The sequence below is a fragment of the Marmota monax genome, unplaced genomic scaffold (assembly GCF_021218885.2).
Source record: "Marmota monax isolate L192 unplaced genomic scaffold, Marmota_monax_Labrador192_F-V1.1 WCK01_AAM20220418_F8-fsc00001, whole genome shotgun sequence".
NCBI classification, from domain to species: domain Eukaryota; kingdom Metazoa; phylum Chordata; class Mammalia; order Rodentia; family Sciuridae; genus Marmota; species Marmota monax.
The window spans coordinates 49887378-49904490 of NW_026693777.1; the positions used below are offsets into that span (position 1 = coordinate 49887378).

Consider the following 17113-nt stretch of genomic DNA (forward strand, 5'->3'; position numbering starts at 1 on the left):
AGCTATTGTGAATTGTGCTGCTATGAACATCGATGTAGCAGTGTCCCTGTAGCATGCTCTTTTTAGGTCTTTAGGGAATAGACTGAGAAGGGGAATAGCTGGGTCAAATGGAGGCTCCATTCCCAGCTTTCCAAGAAATCTCCATACTGCTTTCCAAATTGGCTGCACCAATTTGCAGTCCCACCAGCAATATACAAGTGTACCCTTTTCCCCACATCCTCGCCAGCACTTGTTGTTGTTTGACTTCATAATGGCTGCCAATCTAACTGGAGTGAGATGGTATCTTAGGGTGGTTTTGATTTGCATTTCTCTGACTGCTAGAGATGGTGAGCATTTTTTCATGTACTTGTTGATTGATTGTATGTCCTCCTCTGAGAAGTGTCTGTTCAGGTCCTTGGCCCATTTGTTGATTGGGTTGTTTGTTCTCTTATTGTCTAATTTTTTGAGTTCTTTGTATACTCTGGATATTAGGGCTCTATCTGAAGTGTGAGGAGTAAAGATTTGTTCCCAGGATGTAGGCTCTCTATTTACCTCTCTTATTGTATCTTTTTCTGAGAAAAAACTTTTTAGTTTGAGTAAGTCCCATTTGTTGATTCTAGTTATTAACTTTTGTGCTATGGGTGCTCTAGACACTTTTTGAGGGGTGAGGTAAATCACAATTCTAAGTGGTGGTTATTACATTATTTCTGGAGCAAACAATGGATATAATGGTATAATTTAGTAAAAAAGAATGTTCTGTTGCATAAATGATCAGACAGAATCCAAAAATAAATTTAAAATTTTACATATCACTGTGTGGGATGGGATAGGTACTACAGAATACCTTAATCAATATCTTGCATGGATTAAATTTAATGCAAATCATAATATTGGCAAATGATCCCATCATAATATCTTTGATGCATAACATGTATCACATGATATAAGAATACTGCACCAAATTTTTTACTTTATATATTTATTTAAAGAATATCATTTGGGTCTTTTAAAAAATGAATGACATGGGCTGGAGTTGTGGCTCAGTGGTAGAGCGCTTGCCTAGCACATGCGAGGCGCTGGGTTTGATCTTCAGCACCACATAGAAATAAATAAATAAATAAATAAATGTACTTAAAAAAATGAATGACATAGTATAATTCTTTCATTTACTAAAAATGTAAGAAGAAATTTTTCTTCTCTCAATATAAAAAAGAGATGTACTTTTTTTCAGTGTTTAATTTGCTCTATAGTTACTGAGGATTACTTGATCAGGTTTCCTTTTTCAAATGAGCTGCTAGGAAGTTTGGAACCCAAGTCACTGCTCATCTCTGGCAACTGTGTAGGAATTCCCGGTTTGGATTTTGTGTATTGGCCTTGTTCCTTGTGTAATTTTCTTACTCTTCTTTGTTATTTGCCTTACAGTTATTTCTTATTTTACAATTGCATCTTTATAGACTGGCCTTAATTCTTTTGGGAATAAGACTAGTTTTGAATATTACATTAAAAACAAGAAGAGTTATCGTTTGTTTATTTATCACTTTGGTTTGCCTGTTTCCAGTCTTTTAATTATTATATGAATTCTGAAACAATGATAACAATGTTTATATTTTTGTGATATGCTGAGTCCACAGTTCTGGTTATGAATTAGGGTACACATTAGTAAGTATATTCTGTGATTCCAGTTTTCAGCTGGATAGACAATGGTCAACTCTGAACTAAACAGTTGCCTTTGTGAATCAATTTTTTCCTTATGCAAATGAGCATGCACACTTTTCTTTCTTTGCTGAGACTGATTTCTCCTAACAATTCATGGGTGATCGATCAACCTCTATTGTTAGTAGTAGTGAAGCTAAAGTTCACCTGTGCTTGGGATGGGACACTGTTCACAGGGCTTATTCCAGGCTCGGCCAATGTTGTAAGAGCAGCAGCACATCTTCTTGGTCATATTGAACAAGAGCTCTCCATCACAGGTCTGGTTGTCAGCATAATAGTTTCTGTAGCACAAACTTCTTCTCATATCTAGAAGAGAAAAGGAAAAAAGGATAGGAAGTCGGGAACAGTGGTCCACGTCTGTAATCCCAGCAGCTGGGAAGGCTGAGGCAGGAGGATTACGAGTTCAAAGCCAGCCTTAGCAAAAGTGAGGCACTAAGCACCTCAACAAGACCCTGTCTCTAAATAAAATACAAAATAGGGCTGGGGATGTGGCTCAGTGGTCAAGTGCCCCTGAGTTCAATCCCCAGTACCACCACCCCCCACCCCTGCCAAAAAAAAAAAGGATTGGATATGCCCTTGGGGAAGCATAACACATGTTAAAGGGATACTCAAAGAGAAAGCTCTTTTGAGTTGTATTGTAAGCTGACTTTAATAAGGGCAGGAAAAGCCTACTCAGACACAACATTTTAGCTATCAATACTGTTACAAGAAAAGGACTTTGAGGAATGTATTCCCTGGTATTTTATGCCACAGAACTAAGTCATTATGTGGCTGTAGCATTAATAAACTTTACATGACTCTCCACCCTGTCTCCTAGTAACAATTCTCCACTGCTATTTGGCAGTAAGTTTCTCATTTCCGACTCACGATGTTTTAATACTGTAGGTCTGTGCTGTAAATATAATTGTATAAAGATACACCCAAAAGTAAAACAAAAGAAGCACTATTCAACTTTTGTTTGGGATTTTCCAACATTACACTTAAAAGAAAACTCCCAACCACCCACACAAGGTGCTGAAAAATACTTAAGCTCACGGTCTACAGGGGAGGAGGCTCTCAGTGAGACAGTGAGGATGGCAGCACTCAGTCTAGCACTCAGGACCATTTGCTGGGCTTTCTACACAAGAACCAAACATGCCTAACCAAGAAAAACTTAGACTTACCCATGCAATTATTTCCCCCATTCACTTGCATGTAATCTGGAGGACAAATACAGGTGTAGTTGCCAACGGTGTTGTAACATGTCCCTGGGCCACAGATTCCAGGCGTGTCACATTCATTCACATCTATAATCCAAAGAGAAAGTGGTATGTGAATATGAAAACATCACTCTCTGGAGTGGCCTGGTCCTTAATGTCAATACAAATGTTGACACAACAAAGGAGAAAATCCACAGGGCACTTTATAATCCAGATGTGAAAAGCATGTGTTTAGTTCATCAGGGTCCTTCATCTATGCAAATGCATGCAATTTCAGGAAAGAAGGTTTTAGAAAGGAACTCCTGCCTTCTGATAAGAATTCCTAACAAATGAGTCCATAACATCCTCAAAGGCATGCAGAGATGGAACCATACAGAAAGTCTAATTCTCAATATCCTTCAGAAAGACAATGATATCCTTAAGCCATTAACAGCCAGCTTCAGGAATCTCCACTGGTAAGGGAACATGGAAGCAGGTACTTTGTCCCCTTTCCCATTTTCAAATAAAGGGGATGATTTGATGTTTGTTAACTCAGTGAGTCTGAGAGCTATGTCTTATGTACTGGATGCTCAACTTAAATTTAATGAGGTTGTCATGGTCCTGTGTCACTTAATAAGACTTTGGGAGAGCCAGGGGAACTTTTCTTATACAGAACACAAGGACTTCTCTTCCCTAACTACTCATGTGATTCTCGTATCTACATAAAACCCACCGCTCTTGCCCTGGTCCATGGCTCAAGTGCTCTAAAACCGTAAAATGGTGGATATTCTCCATCTTCCCAGTAATAGAGGTGAAGAAGGGCCGCAGAGCTGTCAGCAGTATCATGAAGCCAAAGCTTTCCGAAAGAATCTCATCTAAGTGCATTAGTACAGATGGTTAAGAAGAGGAGCCCTGAACACACAGGTTACTGAAATGGGGCCTGTGCTACTCTCATTAGAGTAGCTTTGCTGAGGACCATGGAAAACTGTTTTGTAGGCATAAGTGGGACTATGGCCCAGCATAATAAAACTCCACTTTTCTCAGGAAAAGAAGGAGATTTAGGACTTACTGGAAATGACATCATTTCAGTAACATTAGTGCAAGTGACCACATGTGTGGCATATTTACCTGGCTATGTTCATGTTTAGAGCACTGCGCTATGTTGCTAAGTCCTCAGTTCCTGGTTTACTGTACTCTGGTTTTTCAGGCGAGTTCTCACTATTTGAAAGATCATGTCTTCCTATGGGGCCACTTACCATCACACACTCGGGTGTCCTCGTTCAGGTAGTAGCCCGTTGGACAGCGGCACTGGAAACTGCCGAAAGTGTTGATACACTTTCCCCCTTGGCACAGCCCTGGCAGCTCCTGGCACTCATCAATGTCTATCAAAAGAAAACAAAAGAATTTCTTCAGCATTGTAAATATATCCAAGGAAATTCAAAATGTGCACATTTTAGGATGAAGGAAAAAGAATTACCTTCCAGTATTACAGTGATAGGGTTTGGGCGAAAGCCTTCTCCTCCAGGGCACAGAATTTTGTACTCAGCTATTGAAACAAAAAATTTGAAGAGAGTTATTTCAAATCTAAAATTTCTAGAAATAATATTCTTAAGAGAAATGAACTGAAATATTCACTCTCAGGAAGCTTTAGCCCTCACTCCACCCAGCTGAAGTTAAGTTGACATCTTAGTGCACACTGGTCATTTTCTAAGGGTAGTTGCCAGTGTCCTCAGTCTTCGGACCCTCTAATGACTAGAGTCCTTATGTTCTTCTGAACCATTTTTTTCCTTATCTCCATCACTATTTCTTTTAAAATGTTCTATTTCCCTTTTTATTTTCCATTAAACTCATCTCCATTTGTATGTTCTACTCAGCTTTTCTTCCCTCGAATCACAGCTCCCATTAGTAGTGTTCCTCAGCCTGTCTCCAAAACTTTTTCCAAACAGAGCTTAGGTAAAAGTGCCTCTTTGGGTTCCCATCCCACTGCCCTCCTCAATACCTAGAGAGCTTTCTTACCCCTCTATTTCTACAGATGGCAATATTAATTCTCCTGGTTTCCAAAAGCAACTTTCTATAGTGTCTTTTATTCCACCATTCCTCCATTCCTCCAGGTTTTCCACTCAGAAACATTTATTCCAGTGCCATGCACTGGCACTGTGATACACATAAGAACACACGAATAAGAGTGACCCTAATTGGCAGTAGCATCTTTTCATAATCATGCTGGTCCTTCCAAATCTGATCATCCCTGCCCTAGCCTTCTGAAATCATATGTACCGTGTGCATATGTGTAAGTATGTACACATTCTCTTTCTAATTTTGATACAGATTTGGGGTGGGTGGTTCTTTAAATCGAAGGCTCAATTTAAAATTGCACAGTTATCAGTCCCCTTTTCCAACATGAACTGATCCATCTCTCTGAAAAGAAGAGGGAAGGCAGTGCCTGCTAAGCTCTGGGGCCCATACTGGGGACTTTATCCTAGGAGGTATTCTATGATGCTAAGTAACTTGCCCAGGGTTACATGGAAGCAAGTGGTAGAGTTCTAATTTGAACTTGGTGTGCTCTTTGGCAAATCATAGACCATGTCTGCTCTTGTTTCTTCTATTTTTGGGACTTACGTTAGACTATAGCTCTGATGTTTGGGTAATATTTTGCCTATTAAGCTGCACACTCCTGGAAGATGCAGGATCTAGTCTAATTCATCTTTGAACATTCAAAATAGGTGCAATAGGTACTTGACAAACATTTTCAGAAGAAACGAATAAGTGACCCTTCTGCAAGGAAAAAATTGAGTGCCTCCTACAATACATCCCATAAGCAGCAGCCTCTGACTTTTGCCAAAGAAGTGGCATATGACTGAATTGTAATACAGGACTCACTTAGAAAAACATAAAGTCCTTTTATTTATTTATTTATTTTGGAGATGTATTATTTATGTTTTAAAAATCACATTTGAGAGCTTTCTTTCAAGTCCCACCCTAAGAATGGAATAATCTTCCATTTAATAGTTGCTTAACTAATTACTTCTCTTTTGCCCAGGGATACTCCGAGTTTGTTCCAGAGTTTCCCAAACCACCCGACAGATAAGAAGAGGAGAGATCAACCCATGTGTCCCTGGAAGGGAAGCAATTGGGAAGAGCAACCTCACCTGGAAAATCTTTAAGCCATGCTATCTGCCTGTTTTTCAACAGAGAGAAGTGAGACACTCCCTGTTCCACCTGAGCTTTTAGTGAAAGACAAAAGGGGCACTTTCTGATTCCCAAGTAGGGAATGAGGTCCCTCCATGGGGCGAGAACATGATCTCCCTTTCCTGATGGAGGCATAAAGACTACAGGTGCTCCCTCCCTTGGTGAGTATGCTCTCTTTTGTGAGTCTAGAAAGGAGAACTGGCTCCTTTATTATTGGAATAATAAGGAACAGGAGGATGCCCACTTACTTGTGTTCACAGCAGGGCACAGCTCACAGGGAGTACCCCAGGCTCTACCCAGAGAACAGCAGCAGGAAGCCTTGGAAACACCAACTCCGATTTCATTGCTACAGGCTGTATCTCCATTGTCTCCTCGGGGCCGAATATCCAAATAGCAATTTCCAGAGCGGGTATCTATTTACCGTATATAAACAAAAAAGTGTCATGCAGATTCTTTCTTCTTGAGGGTTGAAAATTTAAACTAATTTCCTAAACTGTTGAAAAACTATGATTTCCTTTTACTTAGAAACTAAAACATGTCCAAGAATATATAATAGGAATTTTCTATATTATTATTTTGCAAATTTTGAAAATAGGATGTTCAATGCTATTTAAACATAATAAACAGCCTGCACCTCTGAAAAGTTTTTAAGATCTTACCAACACAGCCAACTCGAGTAGGATTCAGCTCAAAATCAGGTGGACAGTCACAGGTATAGCTGCCCGGAGTGTTGATACAGTTCCCACTGATACACGTGGTTGGATCCAGACACTCATTAACATCTAAAACCAAATAGCCAGGGCCAGAATTACCAGTGAGTCAATGTGGGGCCAACATCACCATAAACCACACCACCCAGTCTAGGGCTCCCAACAAGAACTTTTAAGAACCACTAGTTGTAATTATACCTAGAAATGTCATCCTCCACTTCTGAAATAAAACCCCTCAGGAAGGAAATATGTCATAGTCTTTGATCTCCCCCACCCCTAGAACATATTGACTATCCAAACTTGTCATCAGGATAAAATATAACTTTGGAACTAGCAAAAATATTCCAGTGAAGGTAACTGAAGGCAAAACATTGCTGTGACCTCAGTTAACCAAAATTTCAGACACAGGTTTTGAAAAAATATATTTAATATGTGTGGCTTGTTATTTTGTCAAATTAGAGCAAGATGTCCCAGAGAACTCTCTGGAGCAGGTAATTTCTGCTGTTTCTTCCACATAAACGCATGGGGCTTAGAGTGTGTCTTCAAGTCTGCAAAGAGTCTCTCTCTCATCACTGATGCTGAGTTGAATGTTTCCCTTTCAATTTCTATTCCAAAAATTTGTACAGAGTTCCAGATATTTAGGACATGGGTTTAGGCAAATAACACCCCTATATATTCCTTCTGTCTCTTTTGAACACGTAGGAAATAACAACACTGGATAAATGGATTCAGAGAATAGAGGTTGGGGACTGGGGACACCTTGTCCTTGGGTGTTCCCTGTGGAACTGGTAACCCCCCATGGGTTCCAAAACAAACAATTCTTTAGCTCAAATCTCACATAAATTTGGATGGACAGGGCCAGGCCAAGAGAAACAAGGTTAGAATGATGCTGACAGGGACTGAGGTTGACGAGAAGGCATGCACCATGGAGAGGTGACTTCCTGAGGTCTTTTAGAGACCTGATTGGTGTCATCCTACTGCTTAGAAAAGTAGGATATATGCCTAGAGAAGATGTGGGCCTAGGGAGGAATACTCCAGTCCATAGCATTTGTGGGGAGGAGGTGGTGGTGGTGGTGGTCTTGATCTGGAGAGCCACTGAGTCATGGCTTGTTTAGGTGGCTAGAAAAAAAATTCTCCTGACTCCTAAACTCCTACAGAATGGGACCTATTTCCTCAATACCCTTGAACAGAAGGGTGGACCAGGAGAATTACAAATGGCTGTCACTACCAAAGAGGACTAAAGGCAATCTGCTGGGTGCTTGTGGCTTTTCTAATTTTTTCCCTTATATTCCCTGAGAGTCCTTGCTCTTCAAGAAAATGTCTTATACATTAGAAATGGGTAGCTGGACTCTCTGTATCAGCACTCTGGTGACCACTGTCAGGGGCAGGGGTGGGAAGAAGTGGGTATTGCAGTGTAAAAGTACAAGGAGAAAACCCTTGATCCTAGAGCATGGCCGTCTGAAGAAAACTCTGAAAATGCACCCATGAAGAAAAGGAAATGGCTGGGAAGCCATATGGCTGGAGCACACCGAACATTCCTCCACAGCCAGAAGAGCAATTCTAAGGCTTCGAGCTCTGTTCTTTCCTGTCTTTGACTCTTTCCTCTGCATCTTCATATTTAATCAGTTCCGAGTCTGAGAATATGTAGTCTGGGTTCCTGTTCCCTCACCCTGCTTTAGTTTTCTTCTCTGTCTAGTCTTGTATGGTCCCAATGATGCCCCAACTGTAGGGTTCCCTGGGACACCTGGGAGCCAACTATGATAACAGATGTCTTACCTGTGCAGTTTCCACCACTTCTGTCCAGTTCATAGCCTATCTCACACTCGCAGCGGAACAGGCCGGGAAGGTTGTGGCAAGTTCCAAAGACACAGATGTTTGGAAGGGAGCACTCATCAATATCTTGAGGGAGGAGTAAAAAAGGGAGAAGTTAGATTCATTTTTTGCTAAAGAAACTGCCTACTATAATTAGGCAAATCAATATCAGTGTTGAGAAAATGAAGTCTACCTGAGCTAAACAGGTCAAGGGAGACTAAGTTCTTTTGGTTATTCTTCATATATATATGGTGCTTTTGTTGTGAGATTAAATTTTAAGCATCACAAAGACTTTTCTTTGTGATAACTTTTATAACCGGCTTTATAATCCTTGCCCCTAGTACTATGGTATGTGCTTGGTATTGATAGACAGCTAAAAACTGCAGATACCCCCTCCAGGCCTCTGCCCTGCTTCACATTAATATCTGCTTATGCAATTGTTACATGGGCACATTTTCAGACTTGAGACTGACTTTAAATAGCCATGACTACTCTGCCAGTGGTGATTTATATTACGAACAAACAAACAAAACTTTTCCTTATAGCATTAAAAGAAGCAAAACTTTCACCGTGACTATTTGTATTACCAAAGGTGGCGCAGTACCTGTTTTCCTTGGATATTTGGAGTAACAAAAGTAAACAAGGCATCAGGCACATGATCAAGAACATAATCTAGTTTCTTGCCTCAGAAGGAGTCTTACATCAACTCTGCATATTAAATATAAGCTGTACAAAGAACCCAATGGTTCCATAACAAAATGAAGTATTTTCATAGAAATACATGAAGAAATTGGTATATATGTTATAGCTGAAGACTGATTCTGAGTTCACATCTTGTTAACGAGCAATGACTATTAGCTAATACATTAATCAGGACCTTGTTTAAACTTCCAAATGATGTTATCACTTGTTTATTTCTACTGAATTCTTTTTAGTTCATTGTAGTCACTAATTATTTTCAAGGAATAATAATGTGCTTTAAACTTTTAAGTGTTGGTAAAGAGAAGAATCTCAGTTTCCTAACTGAATTTATCCTTAGCCAACAGGTCCCTGGGGTCCTGTTTGACCAACACTTCACAGAAAGACAGAGTCTGGAGCTTAGGGACACCATGATACATGGCATTAGTCCAGGGGGTTCTCTACTGAGCAGGTTTGCAAAATAATACTCCATGTTCATATATGTTAGATGTTTAGAGAATGTTCTGAGACATCCTCAGGTCATTATTTTGTATAAGGAGAAGACTATCTGCTCTGTCATTATTTTAAAGGCTTTATTTCTAGAAACCAAACCATGGTAGAAATTGACAACTGCATTTATAAAGATAATCCTCCAACAGCACACTAAGGGACCTAATGTTACTTTGAGTTCTTTTCCCCCAGCATTAGAAACAGTTGAGTCTCACTGGGTTAGTCACACTTGGATATTCTCTTTTTCTTATTCCTGATGGTATACTCCTGCAGACGATTGGCCAAGACTGGATGTGTAGCTTATGGCAAGACAGCAGACATTTTTCTCTGCCCAAAGAGAAATGGTCCTGTTGGAGACCTAAACCCTCCACAAACCGAACTGACCAACTTAGATGTGAAGCCCCAACAAACCTCAGTTTTTTAAAAAGAAAAGCACCAGAAGTGTTAGGATAACCCAATCTCATGGAGTTCTGCAAGATTCCCAGCAGCTTCTTCAGCAGTTACCTTCACAGGCCTTTCCGTCGGCACTGGGCACGAAGCCCATGTCACATTCACAGCGGTACCCTCCAGGGGCATTGAGGCACTGGCCATTGCCACAGAGATTCAGGTTCTCAGAGCACTCATCAAGGTCTATAGGCAGAAAGAAGCACAAGTCATGCTTTCTCAGATTCTACAATTTTTACAACTGTCAATGTCCTGAGTGCAGCCATGTTTTGTCATAACTTCTATTTGATATATTTAAACTCATTTGCTTTTCTCATTTGAATGCTAATCTTTTTTTTTAAATTTTTTATTGTTAGTTGTTCAAAACATTACATAGTTCTTGATATATCATATTTCACACTTTGATTCAAGTGGGTTATGAGCTCCCATTTTTACCCCATATACAGATTGCAGAATCACATCAGTTACACATCCATTGATTTACATATTGCCATACTAGTGTCTGTTGTGTTCTGCTGCCTTTCCTATCCTCTACTATCCCCCCTCCCCCCCCTCCCCTCCCCTCTTCTCTCTCTGCCCCCTCTACTGTCATTCATTTGTCCCCCTTGTATTATTTTTCCCTTTCCCCTCACTTCCTCTTGTATGTACTTTTGTATAACCCTGAGGGTCTCCTTCCATTTCCATGCAATTTCCCTTTTCTCTCCCTTTCCCTCCCACCTCTCATCCCTGTTTAATGTTAATCTTCTTCTCATGCTCTTCGACCCTACTCTGTTCTTAGTTACTCTCCTTATATCAAAGAAGACATTTGGCATTTGTTTTTTAGGGATTGGCTAGCTTCACTTAGCATAATCTGCTCTAATGCCATCCATTTCCCTGCAATGAATGCTAATCTTGAATGTGCAATAAACTTGGGGTTCAGATTCAGAATCTCAGATGCTAAAGTATCCCTAATGCTGTAAAATGAATATTAAGACAAGTGAATTATTTAAGTCCCCTTCAAGAAGGGTCATCCACATGGATGACATATCCCTGACCAGAAATAACAAGTCCATCATGAAACTGCAGGTTCATGATGACAAAGCACCATTGAGCAGAAATGATTTCAACTATGATAAAACTTTCAGTGAGTTAAAAAAAAATTCTAAATGAATCACTTAATAAGCCTTAACCTCTTTTGTGCTTAAGTGACATCTTATTAACAAAGTGTTCAGGATAAATTAATGTTTTAAGTCATATAAGTAGCTATTCTACTTGATGCCAAGTAATGCATCTCACTGTTATTTAATCCCAAAGCTCTGACATAACAAGTGCCATTTGTGTATATATGCTATAAGTATATGTATAGTTTATATACAATCATGTCTCAATCATATATATCAAAATATATGTAGTAGCACGTTAATCTTGTGACTGTTAATTAAAGCTAAAAAGGAAGAACATTTCATTGATATATTATAAGACTGGAAGTGGATGAATTCCTTAAAGACATTATGGATTGTTACTTATACCAATATAAAATATTGATTGTGATGAAAATGGCTAGTAGAAGTAAAATGTACACTGTTCTCACCCAGAACATCTCACCCTTTTTCTTTACATAGCTTCCTACAGCCAGTTTATCCCTGAAAGCAAGTTATCAGTGAGAACGAGGCACAAAAATACAAAGGTGAAGACATGTAAAAAGAAGTGTGGTTTGTTTGAAGCTAAAAACACCATCAGATGCAATAATATATATGAATGAAAAATATAATGTGTGTGTGTATGTGTGTATGTGTGTGTGGGGAGAGGGAGAGGGAGAGGGAGAGGGAGAGGGAGAGGGAGAGAGAAAGAAAGAAAGTTTCTGAGACCTCTCTAATTCCCTAATTGACCTGGCTCCAAATCCAGTCTGTTTTCTGTTAACTGACTCAGACTTTTAAAAGAACTGTTAGTCTAAGAGATGTGGAATACCTTGCTTTTTGGACTAAGGTTTCCCCAGCTGTTTTCAGGGCAAGCTTACCTGTGCAAGTGAAGCCATCACCTGTGTATCCTTCCTTACAGAGACAGCGGTAAGATCCCATGGTATTCCTGCAGTCTGCATGTTGGCTGCACATGTGGGTTCCATTGGAGCATTCGTCCAAATCTGAAGGAAAAAGGTTCATATTTTTATTAGCACAAAGTGTGGCATTTAAATTCAATAGTGCACAAATTAAATTTGACTTTACAGGATTAATATTTTCATATTAATTGCTTGTTCCTGACAAGCCATTGCTGAATTGCTATTATTTTCCAAGTCACCTGTGCACTTAATGCCATCTCCAATCCATCCGGGGCTGCAGCTACATTTGAAGCTTCCTGCCGTGTTGGTACATACAGCATGTCTGCCACAGTTGTGTGCTCCAATTTCACATTCATTGATGTCTGGAAAAATAACCAGTGGTTTAGAAAAAAAAATTGGCACAAATGCCTTTTTTGGTCTTTAAATATCTAAACAATATTCAAAAGCTGACCAGCCTTCACACTGGCCATAGAATAGTACAGATTGGTTTAGTATCCACATGTAAACTCTCCACATACTCAACAGCTTCACATTTCAATTTATAAAGAACTATTTGATAGTATTTGCTATGATTAACTCTAATTATTTTCCATATTTTAATGTAAGTGTCTAGTCAACACAAAGAAAAATAAACTTCTTTCCAGGCAAAGACCTTAAACAGTGAGTTGCCAAAAGAACTTCAGTACTAATGCTTATGGTTAATAAAAACATTTCTATTTCCAATATTTTTATTATTGTCTACTACAGAGTTATGATGCACAATCTTTTCATATCCTACGTACACAAAGGAATACAATGTTTTTGATATACCAGAAAACTTGCATCATATTAATATCAGATATATTTTATTCTTAAACTTCAAACATTTTTATTATAATTATGCTTTATTCCTGTACACTGTTCTCACCCAGAGCATCTCACCCTGTTAGGTATTGCTCATTCAAACATATGCAGAAAATGTTCCTTAAGGAAGATGTGAACCATTTTACTCTAGTTTCTGAGAGTCCTTCCACATTGGAGAGCCAAGCTTTCTTGCATATTTCATGTAAAACTCAAGTCAACCCAGTGGGAATTGTGTCAGAAGGAGGAGTAGCAGATCAGGGTCACATTACTACAAGATGCCAAATTCTCTAGAATTTTCCATTCTTCAAAATTCCATTTCCACATTTAGCCAACAGAGACTATATCACATAAAAGTGTTATAGAAATATAAGGTATGAAGTGAAATATGTGTATTTCTCCAAATTAACCCATTACATTAACAGGTTACCCTCATAATCAACTTTGTCATTTATTAGAACAAGAACTCACAGATAGGATCTATGACTCTTAATGAAAACCAATACTTCACACAAAACTTAGGTCAAGTAGGATAATTTTGACATATAAAATGTTGCAAGAATTTCCAGGGATCACTTGAATAGTGGCATGAGAAAGAAACTGGGCAAGCAACTTATGTTTACCCTTTTGTTTACTTAAGAAGCCCAATTAAATGATTTGAACGTGTTTGGGAAAATGCTGTTTGCCAAATTTCCATCTGAAGTCCTGAAATGGTCCTGGGATTTTTGGCTTCTTCATAGCTTCTAGAGCAAACATAAAATAAAACAATGACAGATTTCTCCTGCAGAAATTTTTTTTGTAATGTCACTAATAATCACAAGATGAAAATGTGCCAGGAAGAATGTCCTTAGAATTACACGTATGGTATAACTGAATTTTAACATGCACTTACTGAGTACTTAAGGAAGGTTGAGGGAGGCTTGCAGCTTTAGATTTGTGACAGGGAGCTTTAACCAACTGAATAACTGAGCACTGTATATTCCAAGGCAAGGAGGAGGAAGGCCAACCCAGGGACAAGAGTGGTGAGCAGGTCCAGGGATTCAGAGGGTGAGCCTTCCTATGCCCGACATATGCATTTCCTATGCAGAACTGGCACAGATGCATTCTTTTTCCTCAGATAATCACTTCCCTCAGAAGTAAAGGCACAACCACCACTTTTGGGCAGTCCTGCCTTAATTTCACTTCCTATTTGTCAGGATTGCTGGCAAATCATCTTAGGTGTAAACAATGAGCTTCAATTGCATAAGTATTCAAAGGCTTTAGACTTTTAGAGAATCTAGGAATTTTCTAAGTGGAAAGAACTCAGAATCCCACTCTCCCCATCCTTAGTTTGTCAGAGGAGGACACAGGGGTGGGGTCCCACAGACAGTGAGGGACAGAGCCAGAAAAGGCTGGGATTCAGTTTTCCTGTCTCCTGATTGGCATTCTTTCCTTGGGGCATAGCTGCCCAATTGAGCCAATTTATTTCTTTAGGAACTTCAGGATTTTATTCTAAACTGGGCTTTAGAGAGTTCTTAAAATTTGGTAAATATCGACGGACTTACAGGAATATGAATCTCTTCTAAGCACAATTTTCAGAGATGATCAGAACCTATCAATGTAGTAATTCTGTAATCTTTTCCTTTCCAATTTTCTAAGGCCAAAGATACCTTTATTTTCATATGGCTTTCATCTTCCATATTTAATCTGGCATTTAAGAAAATTTTCATTTGGTTTAAATGGAGAATCTCCCATTATTATTTATTTTTATTATTAACAATATGTTAATTTTGTAATTAAGATTCTAATTTACAAAATATTTTAAATTTTTACTGAAATGTTTTCAAGGTAAAAAATATACATATTTGTAAGAGACTGTGTATCATGGGCTTTGGGGTGCTAGGAGAGGGTAACTCAGCCAACATTCACTTTTCCATTTTGTGACCATTTGTGTAAGTCACCTTCTTAATGCCTTACATTCTCATTGTGTAAAAAGTGAATGAGAAAGATAATATGGTCATAAAATAGAGGCATTTCTGAATAAAATGTTTTTACATGTGTGTGTATGTGCATGCATGCACCAATTATTATTAATTGCTTCTATACCCAACTTGGGCCTAGAGATGTACTTCATTATAGAGGTAATAAAAGGGGAAACTGAGCCATAAGGAAAACAAACAAAATCACTGTATTGAAACACTTCAATAATGTGAAGGAAACCGCCCACGCTTGCCAAGAACATCTCTTTCTGTGCAAATGTTCTCTTCCCCCACAAGTTTGCTCCACACAGAAAATTCCTTTTTAAGATTAAGAATATGCATAAGCCAAGAAAAGCAAATAAATTCAAATTTTAGGCTGACACTGCAACCTCCTTAACCCCACCAATCCTTTGCCACAAGGTTCTATGAGCCCCGCTCCCTTGAAGGGCAAGGGCATGGGCTGAGCAAGCCCTGGGTGCAGGCTCTGTGTGCCCCATGTGAGTCTGCCACTCAAGGGAGGATTTGTGCTCTGAGCTGCTATGGCCTGGTACTGACATACAGGGAGAGGCCATATCACCCACACAGGGCCTGCCTTCCGGCCACCTGGACCTCCATCACGTGGATCCTGATTCAGCAGAGCTGGCACACTGCAGTCTCCATTAGGGCTGAGGAAGAGGATGTAACAGCAAATGGAGAGGCCAAGTGCAAAGGCTACTTGGATTTCTTAGTTTGGATTGAAATTTGGGCCAAATCTATTAACCGAACACCCATGGAGTTTTCACAGGCTGACAGCCAGAGGAGGAGAATTAGCAATGATAAGAAACTAGAAGGAAATGAACACCAATTCTCACTGACTGCTGGTGGATGAAGTCCATGATTTTCTCCCATGGACTTGAGACCCACCAGAAACATTTCTCACATGAAACGAATCAGATAGTTGGAGAAATGCATTTATCCAGAAACCCAGCTATTTTAATTGAAAACAATTCTGATTTTATTCTACCTAATGGCATGCTTTATTCACTAAGCATATGATAGCTGGTAGGTTCTTACAAAGGAGCTTGTGGGAGCCAAGACCTGCTCAGGATGGCAACCAGCAGCAACCTTTTTTTTCTTCTTCCAATTACAATTATGTAGAATGAGCAGCAGGAGGCTTATATTGGGTCACAGGAAAATTGCAATCCAGTCCGCTTCAGCCAAGGATAGAAGGGCTGTGCTTTAGGATTCCAGCAAAGGAACATTCTCTCTTGGTTAAATCAAACATTCCTCTCATCGATACCCACAATTTGGACAAAGCTTAAGGAGAGTAAAAGAAACCCTGAGCATCTGTGTGGGCTGGGAATGTAAGTCAGTGGGTGGATTCTTAACACTGCTGAAGTGATTGGGGGGAAAGCCATGTTTATTTGTTAAAATGGAAACAATCAGTAATGACAAGGAAGCTGAAACATTTGGACAAAGCTGTGATGGAGCCCAGAGGACATTCTTCAGTTCTCATGAAACAAAGCTCCTCCTTATGAAATAGCATGCATGTTTTCCTAATTCCTTTCCAGAGTGCTCATTAAAAAAAGTCTATATAAACAAATAAATAAGTAGACATATTCCCTTTGTCTATGATCACAGCACAGTTCTTGAAGTCTGTATTTGCTATTAGTTGTCCTGTGGCTTGATTACGCAATTAGGCCAGATACATATCTCTATTTACATTAGTTGCCTGGAACATTATAGAATTCAGGGTTCTACCCTTTAGATGAGAATATCACATTATGTTACTGATGTCAAAGGGGTCACGAAGCTCAAGTCTTCTTCTGACAGTGCTAAATGAATTTTATCAAACTGAAAAATCATCCAGGTTGCAAGTTAAAAAAAAATGGGAGGAAGCCATTGGCCTTTTGTAAAGCTAAAGTATTTCTTCAAATTCATATCTAGTTTCTGTGGCATTTACTAAAGGGCTGCTGTTATTAATATAAAACTGATGTCATCTCATCTAACATGCAGTACACAGCTCTTGTCACCAAAGCCTCAATATCTCTGTAAATTCAGTTATGAAAAACAAGCCTTCAATATACA

The 17113-nt window shown here is 39.2% G+C and overlaps 1 protein-coding gene across 1 annotated transcript in view; it reads right to left on the bottom strand.

Annotated features, from left to right (window-relative positions):
• The window catches only part of Fbn1 (fibrillin 1), a 225215-nt gene that overhangs the window by 49551 nt on the left and 158551 nt on the right, over nt 1–17113 (bottom strand). Inside the window, exons 33-42 of the mRNA XM_046461216.2 lie at nt 12488–12610; nt 12210–12332; nt 10274–10399; nt 8546–8668; nt 6719–6841; nt 6308–6472; nt 4348–4416; nt 4127–4252; nt 2856–2978; nt 1840–1998 (exon numbers count right to left, since the gene is read on the bottom strand). Coding sequence (XP_046317172.1) covers nt 1840–1998; nt 2856–2978; nt 4127–4252; nt 4348–4416; nt 6308–6472; nt 6719–6841; nt 8546–8668; nt 10274–10399; nt 12210–12332; nt 12488–12610 — 1260 coding nt within the window. The remainder of the gene's footprint in view (nt 1–1839; nt 1999–2855; nt 2979–4126; nt 4253–4347; nt 4417–6307; nt 6473–6718; nt 6842–8545; nt 8669–10273; nt 10400–12209; nt 12333–12487; nt 12611–17113) is intronic.